The sequence below is a fragment of the Cnephaeus nilssonii genome (assembly GCF_951640355.1).
Source record: "Cnephaeus nilssonii genome assembly, chromosome: 21".
NCBI classification, from domain to species: Eukaryota; Metazoa; Chordata; class Mammalia; order Chiroptera; family Vespertilionidae; genus Cnephaeus; species Cnephaeus nilssonii.
Genome location: NC_137092.1, coordinates 24780197 through 24799056, shown reverse-complemented (window position 1 = coordinate 24799056; position 18860 = coordinate 24780197). Strand labels below are relative to the sequence as shown.

At 39.2% G+C, this 18860-nt stretch overlaps 1 protein-coding gene across 3 annotated transcripts in view; it reads right to left on the bottom strand.

The window, feature by feature from the left end:
• Nucleotides 1-1752: 1752 nt before the first annotated feature.
• DHX9 (DExH-box helicase 9) overlaps nucleotides 1753-18860 on the bottom strand; it is a 43979-nt gene continuing 26871 nt past the window's right edge. For 2 of the 3 annotated variants that reach the window (XM_079761795.1, XM_079761796.1), the window contains 13 exons: nucleotides 16747-16847; nucleotides 15307-15520; nucleotides 14786-14880; nucleotides 14496-14569; nucleotides 13260-13412; nucleotides 9582-9742; nucleotides 8615-8726; nucleotides 7866-8027; nucleotides 7631-7758; nucleotides 5530-5759; nucleotides 4997-5112; nucleotides 4432-4632; nucleotides 1753-2319 (listed from right to left, as the gene is read on the bottom strand). In XM_079761795.1, the coding sequence (XP_079617921.1) occupies nucleotides 1941-2319; nucleotides 4432-4632; nucleotides 4997-5112; nucleotides 5530-5759; nucleotides 7631-7758; nucleotides 7866-8027; nucleotides 8615-8726; nucleotides 9582-9742; nucleotides 13260-13412; nucleotides 14496-14569; nucleotides 14786-14880; nucleotides 15307-15520; nucleotides 16747-16847 (2126 nt within the window). In that variant the 3' untranslated portion in view covers nucleotides 1753-1940. The remainder of the gene's footprint in view (nucleotides 2320-4431; nucleotides 4633-4996; nucleotides 5113-5529; nucleotides 5760-7630; nucleotides 7759-7865; nucleotides 8028-8614; nucleotides 8727-9581; nucleotides 9743-13259; nucleotides 13413-14495; nucleotides 14570-14785; nucleotides 14881-15306; nucleotides 15521-16746; nucleotides 16848-18860) is intronic. The other variant, XM_079761794.1, reaches the window with a different exon arrangement.

Here is an 18860-nt window from a genome sequence, read left to right as displayed (position 1 = left end):
AGCGCGGATGAAAGGTGTTTTGGAAGTAAAAGTGATTTCCGGCAATTATGTAGTTGAAACTTGTGATAAAAAAAAAAAAAAAAAAGTTGCCCTAATCAGTTTGGCTCAGTGGATAGAGCGTCGGCCTGCAGACTGAAGGGTCCCAGGTTCGATTCCGGTCAAGGACATGTACCTTGGTTGCGGGCACATCCCCAGTAGGGGGTGTGCAGGAGATAGCTGATCGATGTTTCTCTCTCACCAATGTTTCTAACTCTCTATCCCTCTCTCCCTTCCTCTCTGTAAAAAAAAAAAATATATATATATATATATTTTTTTTTAGAAAAACCACAAAACAGTAACAGTTGAACAGGGAACAGAACAGAAGGGCATAGAGTGAGTTAGAGAGTGTTCTTCAGTTTGGAAGTACAGCTGACCCTGAACAACACAGGTTTGAACTGCAATGGTCTACATATACACAATTTTGCAATAGTCAGCCATCTGTATCTCCAGGTTTCACATTAACAAATTCAACCCAACCACTATCGAAAACAGTATTTCTAGGGATGCAGACAGCTGACTGAATGCATTCTATGCCATTTTGTTTAAGGGACTTGGGCATCTTCAGATTTTGGTATCTGCAGGGGCAGGAAGTCATAGAACCAATTCCCTGTGGATACTGAGGGACAACTGAAGTTTTTGGAATCAAAAGTTGTGAATTTCAGACTGCGTGATGGGTTGGTGCCCCTGACTCCTGTGCTGTTCAAGGGTCAGCTATATGGACTTTTTTTCTTTTAATTTCAGTGGAATTTCTAAGCAGAAATGTATAATCAGTAAGCAGCTGCTTATACCACTACTATAGATAGTAGTAGTCTGCTCAGAAAGGAAATCTGAGTTGGAGATTCAGATTTGAATCTACAAACAGATTGGAGCCATTGGCTTATCAACAGTAACTACTGAAGGTTGTGGTGGATTCTGAAAAGAACATGAAAGCAAAATAACTGGCCCAACATCACCCACATGTCAGAAAGCAGCATAGTTCTGTTTAATCCAAAGCATTTGTAATCTCTACTGTACTCTATTTCTCAAATGAGGAATATGTAAAAATCTTTGGAACTGTCAAGTGTTACAAATGTATAAACATCTCTAATAAAATAAACTAGCTTAAAAATATCCTTTGAACTACATATATGTTAATATAGACAGAGTTAACTGTCTGGTATATAAACTTCATGCATTGGTGAAACTTATCTTTATTCTTTGCCTAAATATAAACTTTATTCAAAGAGTTTTGTGCATTTTAAATTCTAATTAAAATTATTTCTTAATTTTTACACTGGAAACTAACTTAGAAAAGATAATGCTGACCTTTGGCCTTAGATTTTTTAAAAAATGAAACTTGGGAAAAAGCCAAAATGCTCAGGCATAGGTAAGTAGTCTTACTCAGATGCAGAGGTCTATGTGAATAGTGTACTGGCCAGTATTTGTTGCAAGAGAAACAACTCCACTCCAAGGCTAATTATTCTACTACAAATGATAATATCACTTGATGTACTTTTGAAACAGTACAGTTTGTCCTCTAATGTTTTAAACTAACAGATATAACTGGCATTGTAAAGTTATTCTGTGTAAGATCAATAATTACATTGCCTGTATTTGGTGTAATATTTTATTTTCTATTGTATTAAACTAAAGCCAAGAAAATATCAAGTTAATTTTAAGGCAAATCTTTACTCCTTAAAGAAAAAAATACAAACCGGTACTTTTATAATAGATTGTTATATTTTACATAATATAAACAAAATCACTAATGTGTCTATATGCTTGGTTTCCTTAAACTACAATGAACCACAGAATAGGTGAAAAATGGGTTTACTTATTAACAGCAAATAAACAACTTGGGAAAATAGGTAGCATGCATTTTTTGTTTACTGTCTATGCATAGGCCCCAACATAACCAAGCTTTAATAGCCACCACCCCCTCTTCTTTGCCCGAAGTAGCCACCCCCATAACCCCCTCTGCCCCCTCCTCTTTGGAATCCCCCAGATCCTCGGAAGCCCCCTCCACCACCATAGTCTCCTCCTGCACCGCCTCTAAAGCCCCCTCGGGAACCTCCTCTATAGCCTCCCCCTCCACCGTAGCCTCCCCCTCCACCATAGCCTCCCCCTCCACCATAGCCTCCCCGATAGGAGTTGGAGCCACCACCATAGCCACTGCCATAGCCTCCACCTCTGTAGCCTCCGGTGCCATAGCCTCCACCGCCATAACTAGAGCCTCCCCTTCTATAGCCACTTCCATTGTCATATCGGGCCATCTTGGGAGGACGTGGACCATCTCCATACCTACGAAAAGCACAAAGTCACCACTTTAGCAAAGGATCCTTAATACTTCTCAACTAGTCACAAAATATAAACATTAGGCATATTTGAAAATGTAACACATGAAGGGAATAAAACAAACTGCACAAGTACAAACTGAAATGAAATACATATGCTACTCCAAAACTGATACAGGAGGAGGCATCAACTGTAACCATCTGTTTTTCTAAAGCTCTTTCTAGTTCATTCTCAAAGATCTTCCATTTTGGCAGTGTAGCCTTACAACTTCAAAGACAGTTCATTTTCACTCAGTTCAACTATATAGGATTCTAATGAAGCAATAATATGTTAGGAAGAGGTTCCTGGAGTTGGGAATAAATTATTTGATCTTTATCAACCAAATATTTTCCTGCATTAACTCTGAAATATGTTTTTGAAAATGTCTGGGTAATCTGTTTACGCCTAAATGTTTCATGTGGCAAACAAAGAAAACAAGGGGTAATGGAAAATTGCAGAAATCCTGTCTCGCCAACAACACCCCAAACAGCTATTTCTCTCATGCAGCTTTGAGACTAGCACTACCAATTCAGCAGTGGGCCAAGTCAGGATGTGGCCAGGATCTGCCGTCATGCCCTAGCTGCACTGCGATCTCCCCGTTTCAATCCATCACCAATTCCTATTGATTTTTTTGCACAGCTGTCTAATCTATTCTCCCATTTCAACCCTATTATAATTCAGGGCTCCATCATATCAATACATCCTAAACTCGGTCTTACATTTATCACCTCCTTTCTAGTTTCTGGACATTTGTCCTTCACAGAGCAGATTATCTGTGAAGCACCCTTGATCACCACCCCTTCCTGCCAAAAGTAATCATTCCTCTTCTATACATCGATAACTGCATTTGTATCTGCATATGACACTTTCCCAGATTTATTTTTGAAGAGTCTCCTCAATAATTCTTCTATACATGTGACCTGCTGGGAGGACCAAAGTATAAATGACCCTTGAAGAATGTGGGGGTAAGGGGTATTGACCCCCAACACAGTCAAAGCACATGTAACTTTAAAATCCCCCCTTCAAACTTCAGTTGTCCCTCAGTATGAGTGGGGGATTTGTTTCAGAACCAACCCCCCTCCACAAAAAGAGATACCCAAATCTGCAGATGCTCAAGTCCCTTATATAAAACGGCACAGAACAATGAATACAGTTAGCCATTTGCATCTGCGGATTCTCAACTGTAGAGAGGAAATACTGTTTTCGATTGTGGCTGGTTGAATCCTTAGATATGAAACCCAGGGATCTGGAAGGCTATGTACGTATTTTTTAAAATCTGTGTATGAGTGGGACTCCTGTGGGATCGGGCCTAAACCAGCAGTCAAGACATCCCCCAAGGGGTCCCCGATTAGAGAGTGTGCAGGCTGGGCTGAGGAAACTCCCACCTCCACCCTTGTGCACAAATTTTGTGCACTGGGCCACTAGTAGCTTATAACTAGAAAACATTTCATTTTATAAAATTTTAGTTTGTGTATTACTGTTAAGATTTTGTGGTGTGAATGTGGTACTGTAGTTATGTTCTTAAAAGATATATGGAGTATACTGGTGTAAAATGTCATAATGCCTGCAACTTAATCACAAATGATTACGTAAGCTCAAGAAGTAATACATACACAAAAGCAAGTGTCACAGAATTCTAACCATTAGTGATCCTAAATTAAGAGACTATATGGGTGTTCACTATACTATTCTTTTCTGTAGACCTCAGCTGTTTTCAAATAAAAAGCTGTGGGCAAAGAAATATTTAAAAGGTGAAAAGGAAATTAAACATTTAAAAGAAATCCCACACTTCTTTAAGATACCATGTTCTTCTATTTCCATACGATAAACCCTGATGCTTTTCATTTGAAGCAGGAGCTATTTAACCCAGCACCATCATTTTTTTCTTTGGAGATGGCAAAACAATACTGTGGAAAGAAGACTGACTAGGTTCTGTCACTTTATCATGTGAGCCACCATGGACTCTACAAAGAAGGCATACCTTGTTGGATTGTGCTTCACAGATACTGTGGGGCTTTTAGGCCAGTGCAAGATTACTGTCCTCTGCTTAGTTCACAGAGAAGTTACTGTGGCACTCACCGTGGTCCGCCAATCATAAGGTTGATACCAGCAGCTGAGGGCCTCGAGATCTGGCGGATCGTGTTCAGCATACGTTCATTTACAGGGTCTAGCTGGCTGATGATACTGGGCTGCTTGGTCACCTCGACAACCAGAGCCTCCATGGCTGCCCGGAGAGCAGTGATACAGGCAGCAGCTTCATGAGATATTTGCAGCCTGATCCTAAAGTAGAGAAAAATGATGAAAAATTAGAGGGGGGGTACATAAGAAAAGACTATTATCTCTCTCAATTTCACACACAGCAATTGATGAAATAAATTTAACTTCTTACCAAGTACCAATACTTTCAATTACTGTAATGTTACCCCCACACCTCTCCCCCATCAATTTAAGCAAACACAGGTAAGTATAAGCCATACTATCAAGATAGAAAGGGAATGAAGAGAATGACAAAGTTATAAAGAACCTTTGGTGCCACCAAGTTTTGCCATTACTTGTTTTACAATTAAGTTAGATCAGCAACTAATTTTATCACATCTCACAATTCTCAAAACTGACTTTGGAGTTGATATTTAAAAATCCATACCAGTCATCTACAAGCACAATCTGCCCATCAGACTGGACTTTCTTGGAGGCAAAGAGCAGCAGCTGCAGGGGGGTGACTAAGGTCATGCCTTTAGCAGAGATAGCCCGGGTTCGAATCTGCAGATCAAGAAAGAGACAAGAAGTAAGAGTTGACATGCCAACTGCCAATCAACTGCTATGTAATGATAATGGACAATGCTTTAAAAATTAAAACTCCTGTTCCCACGGCACATTAACCTTTTGCACTCGGATGTCGAGTGTGACTCGACACGGTTAACATCGGTAGCAGTAATTCAAAATTACTCTTTGAATATATCAATAATTTGAAATATAAAAAATCCAAATAAATAAGTTTGTATGAAAAGAAACTCGTTTTTTATTCTACTGCCGCGCTTTGTAAAATCTGGGGTATTTAAAAAATTAAATCCCGAGTAGAATAAAGGAATCGAGAAAAAAGCAAGCGAGTGCAAAGGGTTAATAAGTAAAGACAATTTGAATTTTAAACCTAAACTTTTCTAACTAATCTTTTCTTACCTTTTCACCAAATACAAAGAAGGGAGATGGGTACTTCACGTCTTGGCTGCTAAAAGGACAATTAACAGATGACTTGTGGATAAGTGCATTACGCCCTTCAGTGGTGAGAATCTTTCTTTTTTCCTTATGATAGCACACGTTGGGGTACACGCCAAAAGCCAGAAGAGAGATAACAACATCTAAGTTATTATCTGGTCCAGTGTTAGTAAACACTTGTGTCAACAAACAGTCTGTTAAGAGGAATAGAGTAAAAAAAAAAAAAAAAAAAAAAATCAGATATTTGGCTAAACCTTACATTGCATATAAACTATTTAAGAGCATTATGAGAAATGACTCTTCAACCCTTTTTTCAAACAACCTGCCTAACTTCTCTTCTCGGCACTCTTACACCCAAATTAAGTTCAAGAAAAAATTCTGCTGAGAATCCACATTAAGAAAACTAAAACGTCTTATGTGTCTTATATACTCAACCATAAGATAAGGTTGGGATGATTACTTACACACACACACACACACACACAAAACAATTCTCTACTCTCCGAATAAGAGACTGGCAGGATCAGTCAAAGGATTCCTTCTGATGGTCTTAAATAGATGTTTCTTCTGGACAGACAAGTGACGATCCAAGGGAACCCACTGGAATGAGGATATTCCCCACTCCAGACTATACTCTGAGGACTTCACCATCATCTGAAGGGCCCACAGCACAGTTTGTTCTAGAAAAACCTGATTTCTGGTCTTAAAAACCTCCTAACTGAATGAACTTGAACAAGTAGATGAAACTTCTGTGCCATTTCTTCACTGATAAAATGGGGTAATAATATCTACATACAAGACCATTATGGAAGATTCTATCATATAAAAAATGCTCTTTCCCTTTCCTTTGATTTCAATTTAAAAAAATTACAAATTTAGTCACCTTACAGCAGAAGAGAACTACTTTGGTTAGTTTAGATCATATCCTTTTAAAATTTGCCATCTTTCCCACCAGGTTCTACCAGGTCCTACTTTTGGTTTATGTTCCAGTTCTCAATGATTTAAGAAATAATTCTGGCTATTAATCTAGCTGGGGAGCCGAAACCAGTTTGGCTCAGTGGATAGAGCGTCGGCCTGCAGACTCAAGGGTCCCAGGTTCGATTCCGGTCAAGGGCATGTACCTTGGTTGCGGGCACATCCCCAGTATGGGGTGTGCAAGAGGCAGCTGATCAATGTTTCTCTCTCATGGATGTTTCTAACTCTCTATCCCTCTCCCTTCCTCTCTGTAAAAAAATCAATAAAATATATTAAAAAAAATAATCTAGCTGGGGGAGAAAAGTACAACAGCTCAACTTCATATCAAGAGAAGATAGCTGGATTACTTTTTATACATCACATCACAAAGTCCTCTGTAAGTGTCTACACACTAAAAACCTTAATTAAAACCACTTAAAATGTAACATGGTAGAGTTTACTTCATGTCTAAGAATAAAGACATGGACACATTGATGAATCACTTCATAAGCCACTATTTGAGGTTATTCAGCACACCACTCATTCTCAGAATACTGAAAGCTAGACCAGTGTTCTTCACAAAATGATTTAAAATTCCCCAAAGCATTACAATTTTTCAAGCATCTATTGTTTACATTATTATTTGAGCATCCCAACCTTTTGCTTCTTTTTTAAAATGACAGAACTGCCCTGGCCGTTTGGCTCAGTGGATAGAGCCCACGGACTAAAAGGTTCCGGGTTCAATTCCGGTCAAGAGCACGTATCTAGGTTGCAGGCTTCATCCCAACCCTAGTCAGGGCACGTGTGGGAGGCAATCACTCGATGTGTCTCTCTCACATAGATGTTTCTCTCTCTCCCCATCCCTCGCACTTTCTAAAAAAAAAAAAAAAAAAATTAGTGGAAAAATATCCTTGGGTGAGGATTAACAACAATAAAATAATATAAAAGTAAAATGACTGAACTAATGTGAAAAACCGATTCCCACCATAGTTCAAAGAATAGCTGGAACACAGAAAGCACAGGGTCAAAGTCAGAAGCTGAGACAGACTGCACTGATAGTGTGCACTACACAAATTCCTCCAGATGTGTCTTAAGACTATAAGAGTCTTACCTTCTGGAAATCCAGAATTGATTAGAATCTCTTTGAGCTGAACTTTGGCTTCCCAGGTCATTCTTAGTGTAGCCATATTGAGTCTTTTGTGCTCACAAAAACGTATCTCTGCTTCTTCTCCACCCATTCTAAAATAAGTATAAGAGTCATTTTTAAAGCCCAGGGAATTAGATACAGATTAGAAACTAGAGACAGTTCACCCAAACCTTACAACTATCCTCTTTCAAATCCATACCTAGCATCATCCCAAGCTTGGAATACCGATAAAAGGGCCACATGATCAGAAAATCTGGTTCCAGCAAAATTTCGATGGACATAGCCCAGTCGCTTTCCTTCACTGATGAAAGGCTCAGGAAAGCAGGTGGCAGCAGAGATGGTACAGATAGCATCTCCCACACTGAAACAGAGACGGGAAAAGTCAGTCTCATTCTTGTTCCAGCACCTTGGACAGGATACTGTGGGTCAGCGTCTTGACTGGTTATGACACTGCTTTATTAGCACTGAAATTGGCTTAACAAAGAACTTTACAGCTGCTCCCTCCCGAAGCAGAACAGGAAAGAATAATGAGTTCTGATATTAATGGATGCATATTTATCATAAATTATGACTAAGTAGTTAGTGTGTAGTTTTCCTTTCCCATTCTCTCTTACCCATTTTACCAAATCTCTTAATCTTCAATACTTCTGATAAAACATACCCTTTTACCTAATGCTATTTCTCTTTCAGGGACAATTATAGTTAACCAACCTCCCGAGCTGTACCTTCTAAGAAACCAGAGCTCTTTCCCCAGCGAGTTGTGTCCAGATGTCCATCTACTATTTGTTCTCATTTCATACTTCTTTCAGTGTCTAAAGTATGCCACTTGCCCACTTATAAATGTTCAGTTTTTCTTCTATCTGAGCCCATCCTGTTTTTAAGGGGAGGGGAATAAGATTTTGAAACTATCCTACCATTTAACTATCAGCAATAAAACAAAGCACTTACTAGAAAATACACCCCATTATCATCATTTTGCCAAAACGAGGCTCAATGGGGAGTTTAGCCAGGATTCGGCCCAGAGGAGTCAACTCATCATTGACATCTAATGCATCAAGCTCTGTGGGAAGATATTTCTTTGTGAGCAGAAACAGTAACGAACACCCTTTAACCTAGACAAAGATGAAACATTTCTTTATAGATTAAGATTAAGAAAGTGCACTTGAGTTTTTATCACTTGTCAAGCCAGCTGCCAGCACCAGCCAACAACTTTCTTCACTCAAAAATCCTGAAGCACCTACTATGAAGATGTACTAGAATTAGGCCTTGTAGGTGGTAAAACTGAATACAGTCCATTAGAAGTCTATAAATATACTAATAAATACTAAAAGTACCTATGTGCCAAAGTCTGATATCATCTATTGATAATTCTGAGAAAAATATCTTGAGAACAAGTCTGAGGTTTACACACATAAGTACTAGACTCAGCTCCAATACCCTCCCCCCCCCCCCACTATACTACAACAGCTTCAATCAGAAGTGTGATTAGAAAAAGTAGGTTTTGTAAAAGATGTACATAAAATATTGAGTATCATGAGTTATTGATGTTTTGATTGTTAAATATTGGTTAAGAGGTGACATCTTGGGGGCATATATGGGAGGGGGGTGTGGGGAGGGCAATGGTAAGATATGTACACATATAATACCTTAATAAAAAAATTGAAAAAAAAAAAAAAAAAAAAAAGAGGTGACATCTTGCCTTTTCTCCATTTTCCCCCAAAATAAGACATTAGCTGTTTTACCTCAGGTTACTCATTGTTAATCCTGATAATACTAAGCACATAAGACAACACTGGAAGCCTTAGCATCAGTCCTGTGGACTGTATTTTCTTTTTGATTCATTGTTAAGTGTTACTTGCGAGAACAAAACAGGTGATATAATTCACATGTGCCAGGTAGGTCTATTTATAGGTACCTCTAAGAGTGTGCTCTGCTTCAATCACAGCATCCAAAGGTGGAGGCTCAATTGCCTTGGCCAAGAATTGGCCAATTCCTCCCAGACGCAGAAGTTTTATGCTCAAAGCAATTTCATGTAATGGTGTCCGGAACATCTCTGGTGTCATGTGGGTTTCGAGTCTAAGAGAAAACAAACATAAAATAACCATTCTCCTTTGCATATACATACATTTATATAATAAAATCTTTGCAGGTAATCAGGAATATGGAACTGCACTTCCCTCATCCTTTTACAATTATCAAAGAATGTTTTATATTTACTGCAAAAAACTGTCTCGGGACAAGACTCTCTAAACTGGTTGAGGAGGGACTTATGACTATGACTATACTTACAGAGTCTGATAGCTTTTTCAGCTGGGAGTTAAGGAGAATGAAAAAATTATCCCAAACTGCTAATGTTGTTACCCCCACCTATGGCATCTTAGTTCCCGCCTGCTGGCAAATGGGCTAAAAATAGTAGCAAGACCTTTTGTGATGATGTGGACTAATACTGACATTTTCTCACAACCTCTTCCTCGTCCATATGATTTTAGTACTACTGAAAAGATCTTACAGATCATCTTAACCTTTAAAATTTAAATAATAAGTTATTATTACAAACTAATACTAATAACAATAGCTAACATCTACTGAGAGCTTACTATGTGCCAAGCACTGTTCTCAGTATTTTACTTTATTAACTAATTTTATACTTGAACAAATCTTATGGGCTAGGTAGTATACTATCTTTCTTTAACAACTGAGGAAACAGACACAAAACGGTCAAGTAACTTTATTTTATAAAGAGACCTAAAGAGAATAAATGCTTAAGTTCATGAAACATATTAGGCACAAATATGTTAAAATCCAGGTCTCTATACTTCTAATCCAGGCTTATTCCCTATGAACTGTTCATGATGAAGATCAATGGGAACCATTACAGATGATTCCAATAGTACTGGCAAAACAGCTTAAAATAAGTTCACACAAATGCCTATATAGCATATTCATTCCTCATCCTACAGAGAAAAGAATAAAAATTCCTCATTGTAGGTCTCTATTCATGCATTACTAATTAATAGTTGCTTTACTCTAAGATGTTATGAGTACAGTATTTGTTTCATTTCAAGGGATAATCTAACCTTTTAAAAGAACTTATCATCCAAATATCACAGGCAGTCTCCTGAGTTAACTTCTGATGCTAAAATAAACCCACATTCATAATTACTGGAAAGCCATATGGTACCAGTATAAAGGCAAACTAAAGCCTCTCTAGTTTTTCTTCAGTGCAATATGTACATCTGGTCACCTAAATTTATCTGTCTCATAATATTTTACTATCATAAATATACACACACAAATCCCCTGGTTACAGCTAATACACACCACATGGATCTCCAGAAATATACATCTAAATACATGTCTTAACACATTGCACACCAGTACTTTTATTGATAGCTTTACCCAGTGGCCAGATAAGTTTCTACTGAATAAGTACAAAAAACGTTTTACAAAGCATCATACATTAAAAAGATATTAGCTTGGAAGAACATGTAATAACTTCAAAATGCAATGGGTATTTAATTTTAAGGTGTGCCTTTAACTTTTATGTAAAACACTGTGTAATATGAAAACATGAGAATGCTTGTGATCTGCGCGCAATGTGTTAAGTCTGTAATTCAGAGCTATAAGGATGTTTTTAACTAATAGGTACCATCCACAAACATTCCCTAAAAGGCCATCTATATCTATCTATCTATCCTATCTAATGAAAGAGTACTATGCAAATTAACCATCACTCCACTACACCCACAAGCCACGCCCACAAAGCCAATCAGGAGTGAATATGCAAATAAACCCAACCAAGATGGCTACAGCCACAGAGAACAGGAGGGGAGGATTGGGTTTCCCAGGCAATGGAGGAAGCCAAGCTTTCCGCCTGCCCTTGCTGGCCTAGGCCTCCACTCAAGGCTACAAAGTTTCAATTATAGAAGGTAAACAAATCCAAACAGAAATGGCGGCAGCCACGGAGCTAGAAAGAGCGGGAGGCTAGGGTTGCCCCAGCAATGGAGGAAGCCAAGCTTTCCGCACACCCTGGCTGGCCCAGGCCTCCGTTTAAGGCTACAAAGTTTCAAATTATAGAAGATACATAAACCCCTACAGAAATGGCTGCTGCCATGGAGCAAGCAGGCTTGGCTCCGCCCCAGGCTACAAAGTTTCAATTGTAGAAGATAAACAAACCCCAGATACCAGGGCCTCTGCTTGGGTCGCCAGGGGGCGTGGCCAGCCTGCAAACCACCACAGGCCCCTCGCCCAGGCTGCCCCACGCCCCAAGGGAACCCCCACCCTGATCCAGGACATCCTTCAGGGAAAACCAGCTGGCCCCCACCCGTGCACCAGGCCTCTATCCTATCTAATAAGAGTAATATGCAGATTGACCATCACTCCAACACACAAGATTGCTGCCCCCATGTGGTCAAAGATCCTGCCCCCATGTGGACACAAGATGGCCACCACAAGATGGCCAGCAGGGGAGGGCAGTTGGGGGGAACCAGGCCTTCAGGAGAGGGCAGTTAGGGGTCACCAGGACAGCAGAGGAGGAAAGTTGGGGGTGACCGGGCCTGCAGGGAAGGGCAGTCGGGGGGGACCCAGGCCTGCAGTGGAGAACAGTTGGGGGTATCGGACCTAAATGGGCAGTTGGACATCCCTCAAGGGGTCCCAGATTGGAGACGGTGCAGGCTGGGCTGAGGGACACACACCCCCCACACAAATTTCGTGCACCGGGCCTCTAGTATATGTATAATAGGCTAAGCAATTGGCCGGCTGGCAGATAGGTATGACATGCACTGGCCACCAGGGAGCAGAAGCTCAACACAGGAGCTGCCTACGGACAGCAACTTTGCAGAGTGCCCTCTCCCTGTCCAGGACCCCTCGGGCGATATGAGAGCAGCTTTTGTCCTGATTCTAGCAGGCCAAGCCTCGCAAGGGACCCCACTCATCCTGTAGACTCCCTTTGAGCTGCAGTGCTGCCCTAGGTGCAGCTGGCGGGTGAGGGACCAAGGAGGGGGTGTCCAGCCCCGTCTTGCCCAGTCCTGCACCACTGGCCCACTAGTGTACTATAAATGGAAATGTCCAAGGTATAAACAGACTTGGACTTCAGCCCTGGAGCAGTCAGCTAAACTTTTTTAAGCTTTGGTTTCTTTATCTAAATAATGGCCTCTATTTCTTAGATGAGGAGATCATGAAACAGGTGATGTGCTAACAGTGAAGAAAAAAAAAAAAAAAGAGAAATAATCTATAAATACAAAATATTACTTTAACATTTTCCAGAAAGTTAATCACTCTATAAATAGCAATAATTCCAAAGTAATAAAGCTATGCAGAACCAAAATAATGTCCATATATTCTCCTTTTAAATGCTTATAAGTAAGCCAGTATCTAACATGCAACCACTGACAATTTGTGATTTCTTTCATTCTTACTGCAATCTTGTCATCCAAGCTAAGTTTCCTCCAATATAGTTAACTGGAGGCATTTATGCACTGATTTCATTAAATTCATGGCAGAGAGAGAGAGAAAAAGGGGGGTGGGGAGAGTAAGAAAGAGGTATATAAAGGGTTAAAAACAACATCCATCTTTATTCTATAATTGGTCTCACCTCTCAAAACGAGCTCGGCTACAGAGGTGAAAGCAGAAGCCCGGGCGTACTCGGCCAGCTCGTCCTTTCCGTTGCTCCAGGTTTGTTTTGGATGCCCACACTGTCGCGTAGTTTGTCATATTGTTGTGAGCAGTGAACAGCTTCACCTTCTGCCTACATAGCACAGAGTAGTTAATTCTAGGACTCATGTGAACTACCAATTCGTAACTATTATTATTCTAAGTGGGGGATGAGTTCCAGATGGTCACACCTACATGTGATGTCTATTTGTGAACAGTACCAGTAAGAATTTGACTGCATCTCCTGTCAACTTACTAAAAGGCAATGTAACACATATGTGCCACTACCAGCTAGATGATCTTGGCTAAATGACTAACCTATACTGTGCCTCATTTTCCTCATCTGAAAATGACTGTAATACCATCACCTATCTCATAGGGTTTTTATATATAAATATTAAGTGAATTAATAAATGTAAAGCATTTAAGTAGATCTGTTATATAAATGTAAGTGGACAATTAGATGATCTACACTATCATTGATCTAAAGGACATGTGCTAAACTGGAATATGGGGCACTTCTCATGACCTCACCAGCAGTGTCCTTCTAAATCCTTTACAACCCTGAACCATTCAATGTTACAAATAGGTGGCTAGCACTAAATGATTGGGATGGCACAGAGGAGCTGCATACTATTCACCAATCCTTAAACTGGGCATTTGCAAATCTTTTTCTATTGTCAGGTAGGTGAAAAGACTATATAGAAAAGACTTGGGCACAAGCTGGCCAGATATAACCAAACTTTTGACTTTTTTGTCTTGTGTTTCAATTACCATAAGTACTTAATCTATACACAATGCCACCCTATGTATCTCTCAGACTCATTTCATACTAAATATGAACTCTTTAATTCTAAAATGAGTGTCCTACAGGTAGTATATTTGTCATGTGCTAAATACTGACTGTCTTTATACACAAAACAGATGTTCATTTTCCTGGAAGTTGCCAACAAAACATCCACAGATAAGAGCAGTGGAATCAGTCAGAAATTAAGAGTGCTAAGCATTGTTACTTCCTCCCATAACTGATTTGTGATGATCAAAAACAAGAGACATTATTAATTAGTTTACTGCCCAGTATATATAAATGCACAGTGATTTGATGGTATAAGAACACAGGAACTTAAACTACATTCTAAAGATTTATTCCAGGCAAATAGGTTCCTTGTGAACTTACTTGCAGGAGTCAATGACATAAACAACATCATTTATAGTAATGCTTGTCTCAGCAATATTTGTGGACAAAATAACCTGTAAAGAAATGACATAAAGAAAAATTACACTTCAGGAATTTGATCACTTAGCCATTGACTAGTTAATGAAAAGCTTACTAAACTTGGAGAGAATATCCCCTTTTCCCTCAATTTAGACAGATTAGTTTTTTTTTAATAGCTCTTTGAAGACTGGTAACATTTGTTTAATATCTATGACATTCACAACCCCGTAACTGTAATGTTCATTGTTTACCTTAGTTACGCCAACTGGTACTGGGTCAAATACTTTGCGCTGTTCTTCTCGAGGAATCTGAGAATGTAGAGGCAGAATCTGATACCTATGGCTTCCTATAACAATACAGAAAGGTTAAGGTTTAAAAATAGGAGCCTAGTTTAAAACTGCTATCCATTATGCACATCTATACTAACAAAGGAATATGCAAATTGTCTGGGAAGCCATCACAGTAACGTCCAACAGTAGGCTGCGTGGGGCGACTAGGCTGGCGGAGAGGGATGGGGCAGTTAGGGGCAATCAGGCTGGGGATCGGGCCTAAATTGACAGTAGGACATCCCCCGAAGGGGCCCGGATTGGAGAAGGTGCAGGCTGGGCTGAGGGGACTCTCCCCTCTCCCCCAGTGCACGAATTTCATGCACTAGGCCTCTAGTTGTTACATAAAAATGGACACACTAAATTTTGTTTATACATAGTGGTTAGTGCACAAGCAGAAAGATTCACTTTCACTCTCATATATGCAAGAATTCAAAGACTCATACCAAAATGTGCATTCATTTCCAAATGTTTCTGCATAGTATAAATTAAATTCCAGCCAGGCAGAAAGACCAACACAGCTCCAGGAACATTGAGGGTCTCAATGTACTTAAGTAGAGCTTCAATGAGCTCAAAAGAAGTTTCCTTTTCATTCAGTTGAGCCATGCTCATCCTTGTTTCTGGACCATATTCATCACCACAGATCAGGTTGCAATTTGCCTGCAAAAGGAGGAGACATATTTGGGACTATCTTGATTACCACAGCTCATGAGATTAAGTCTCCTATGTCTGCTCTTAATATTCAAATGACACCTGATCTCATTAATTCTAGCTGATTAGTCCTTTCTGGCATACAAAAGAAATTTAATTTCCAAAAGAGCAGAACCTGTGGCATATTGATTTACGTACTAACCAATATTTCCCACAGAAAACTATAAACTGACCATGATGTCTGTCTGAGTTGATGGCATTCCAAAAAGGTTCTAAAATACAAATACAAACTTAACATTTGACTCTGAACTTCTTATGGCTCCTCCTACTGAGCATATTTCTTTCTTATGATTAACTATAAACTCTTGGTTTTTCTAAAATATTTTCCCTACTGATTAATGAACTGCTCACGATTCTCTTAAACAATTACCATATAACTATTGTTTTAAAAACATACTATTTAAAAATTGATTTCAGAGAGGAAGGGAGAGGTAGAGGTAGAGAGAGAGAAACATCAATGATGAGAGAGCATCATTAATTGGCTGCCTCCTGCAAGCCCCACACTGGGGATTGAACCTGCAACTCAGGCATGTGCCCTGATTGGGAATCAAACCGTGACCTCCTGGTTCATAAGTGGATGCTCAACCACTGAGCCATGCTGGTTGGGCCCATGTATACAATGCTTCCCTGTATAATTCCCAGGTTCACTGCATACCAAATAGAAAGTTCTTTAATTTTTAAATGAGTGTCCTGCAGGCAGGGATTTGATCACTTTCATCTATTTCTGAAATAAAGTGGTCAGTCTTTTCTAAGAAGTCTACCTTAGAATCAATGACAAACCTCCAATAACAAGGACGTTGTTACAACATATTTTTGTTTACCTTGGTTACTGGGTCACTTGGACATCTGGTGAAAATGAAGATTCTGACTCAGCAGATCTGGGGTGGGGCACAAGATTATGCCTTTCTACTAGTTAGTGACCCATGTGCTGTGACCTTAAAACATATTACTGTTTTTCTTTTTGACCTTTTTACCAGAGATTATTTAACTCATGATATGAAAAGAGCTTGTCACTCACATGAACCTTTTTGGAATGCCATCAATTCAGACAGACATCATGGTCAGTTTATAAAGTTTTCTGTAATGCTAACTTAACTGCGAATATTTACTAAAATCCATTCTCCTCTCTATAACAACAATCTTCCCATAATGAAGTCTCCATGAAATTCACTTACATCCTCCTCCTCACCACAATCATCATCCTTATCCTTCTTCTTCTTGTCCTTTGGTGGAGGAATAAAATGGGTCATCTGAATACAGTCTTCCAAAAAATATTCTGCCAGAAACAATCCAGTCAGGTGAGTATCATCAACTTTCAGAATGGACAAGTCTTTAAAAGTCATTTTCAAATTCATAATTCAAAATTACCTAATATCCATCAACCTGATTCTTCCCAACTGCCAAGAAATTCCAGTGGCCAATAACCTCTTTTCCCAATCTAACTCAGTGTTCCCACTTCTTGAACCTTGAAGGAGAGTCAGGTATCTTATACATGTTCCCACAAAGCCAGCCATGATATCTATATACAATGTCCCACCAAACATTCATAGAATGCCTACTATGTACATGCACTATGTTATACACTCCCTTGGAGTGAGAGTTATATATAAAAAGAAATATCAATACAGTAACATTCCATAGTCCAGGATGTACACATAAATGGGTTCCTTTTAGTTAATACTCTGAAGAAGGACCTTAAAGAAAAGGTCGGAACATCTGCTGATCAATTATCTCCTGAAGTTCTAGGATGGGCCCAGAAGTGTCTCATAATCTAAACATTTGTCCCCTAAGCTCTAAAAGCCCAAAGTGCCATTCTCATCACATATCCAAGGCACATGCCTTACCCCGATGATGTTCAACTTGATCACCTGAGATAGTGTTTGCCAAGTTACTACACTGCAAAGTTACACCTGCTTCCCCCTTTCCATACTCCTCTTTGGAAACAAGTCTTTAAGCACAGCACTTACAGGACAGGGAGTTAATTCTCACTTTTTTGAGCGAGTATCTACATACATTTTTTGAATTCTTCTGTATCAGAGATTTGTCTTTACCTTTTTTCTCATTTACCTACCCTCCACAGATTCATGAATATTTATTTTATACTTATATAATCCACTACTATATTTTTTTGTTCCAATTAGTGCAAGCTTTGGTCATTGAGAGCTCTCTCAGTTAGCTCCTAAGTCCCTTGGTCTTCATCACTGTGGGGTGTTTTTGTTCCTCATTTTCTGGTACTACAAAATATCCCAGGCTCATCTCAGATATCCCCTGCCTTAACCTTAGACTCAGCCATTTCTCTAAGGACTGGTTCTTTAACTGGAAAATGCTACTAGAAATACCATCTGGATGGTGGCATGTCCCTTGATAGTGATCATTGCTTCTAGGACTGATCAGCAGACAAAGCTAGAAAATACATGTATGGATATTAGCCCATGTACTAATTCATTGTACTTATTTCTGTATCTACCCACTTGTACGGATACAAATACATGCAACCATTTGTTCCTATACAAATGTATCTATACACTAGTTCTTCCTGATGTCCCCAAATGTAACCCATGGCTCCCTTCCCTCCTACCTATAACCTCTCACTCCAACAGTAAAACCTGGCTCCTACCATCTGCCACCCATGTATTTTTTCAATCTCAATATACTTTCAAAGCAGTTTTAGTTCTCTTGTGAGATACAACTACACTGGCTTTTACCTCAGAGCTACTCTTATTTTAAAATTTCAAAAAATAGCTCCCTGAAATATCCATTCATTATTTCATACTTACACTGCAAACTATTTAGCTTATTTTCATGCCCTCAATTAGACTGCCCCATAATACATTCTTTTTTAACCCAAGCTATTAAAAATGGTGATGACAAAACCTTTTAAAGTAAAAAATTATTGTACTTTTAACTATCAGAATCTTAACTATCAGAAATACTTTACCTTGAAATATTCACTTTAATGTCATTTCCAAAGTCTGCCTGATCTGGCTCTAAGCAAAAATTATCTTGTTAATTTGAACCTGGCTGCTTAAACTTTTAACAGTATTTCCCATGACCATCATATTGATTTACCCGATTGTAATAATTTTAAAAGTTAAGTTTGGCTACTACATATGCACACTCTGCATGTAGTGAATGAAAACTTGTTCTTGCTCCTCAGACTGTACTCACTCCTGCTTAACTAAAACCCCAAGAATGCTATGATGCACTTGATACTCTAATTTGCCTGGATTTTAAATGTCCTTTACCCCAACGGTTGGTTGCCAACTGGTGGTCCGAGAGGTCTGAAAGT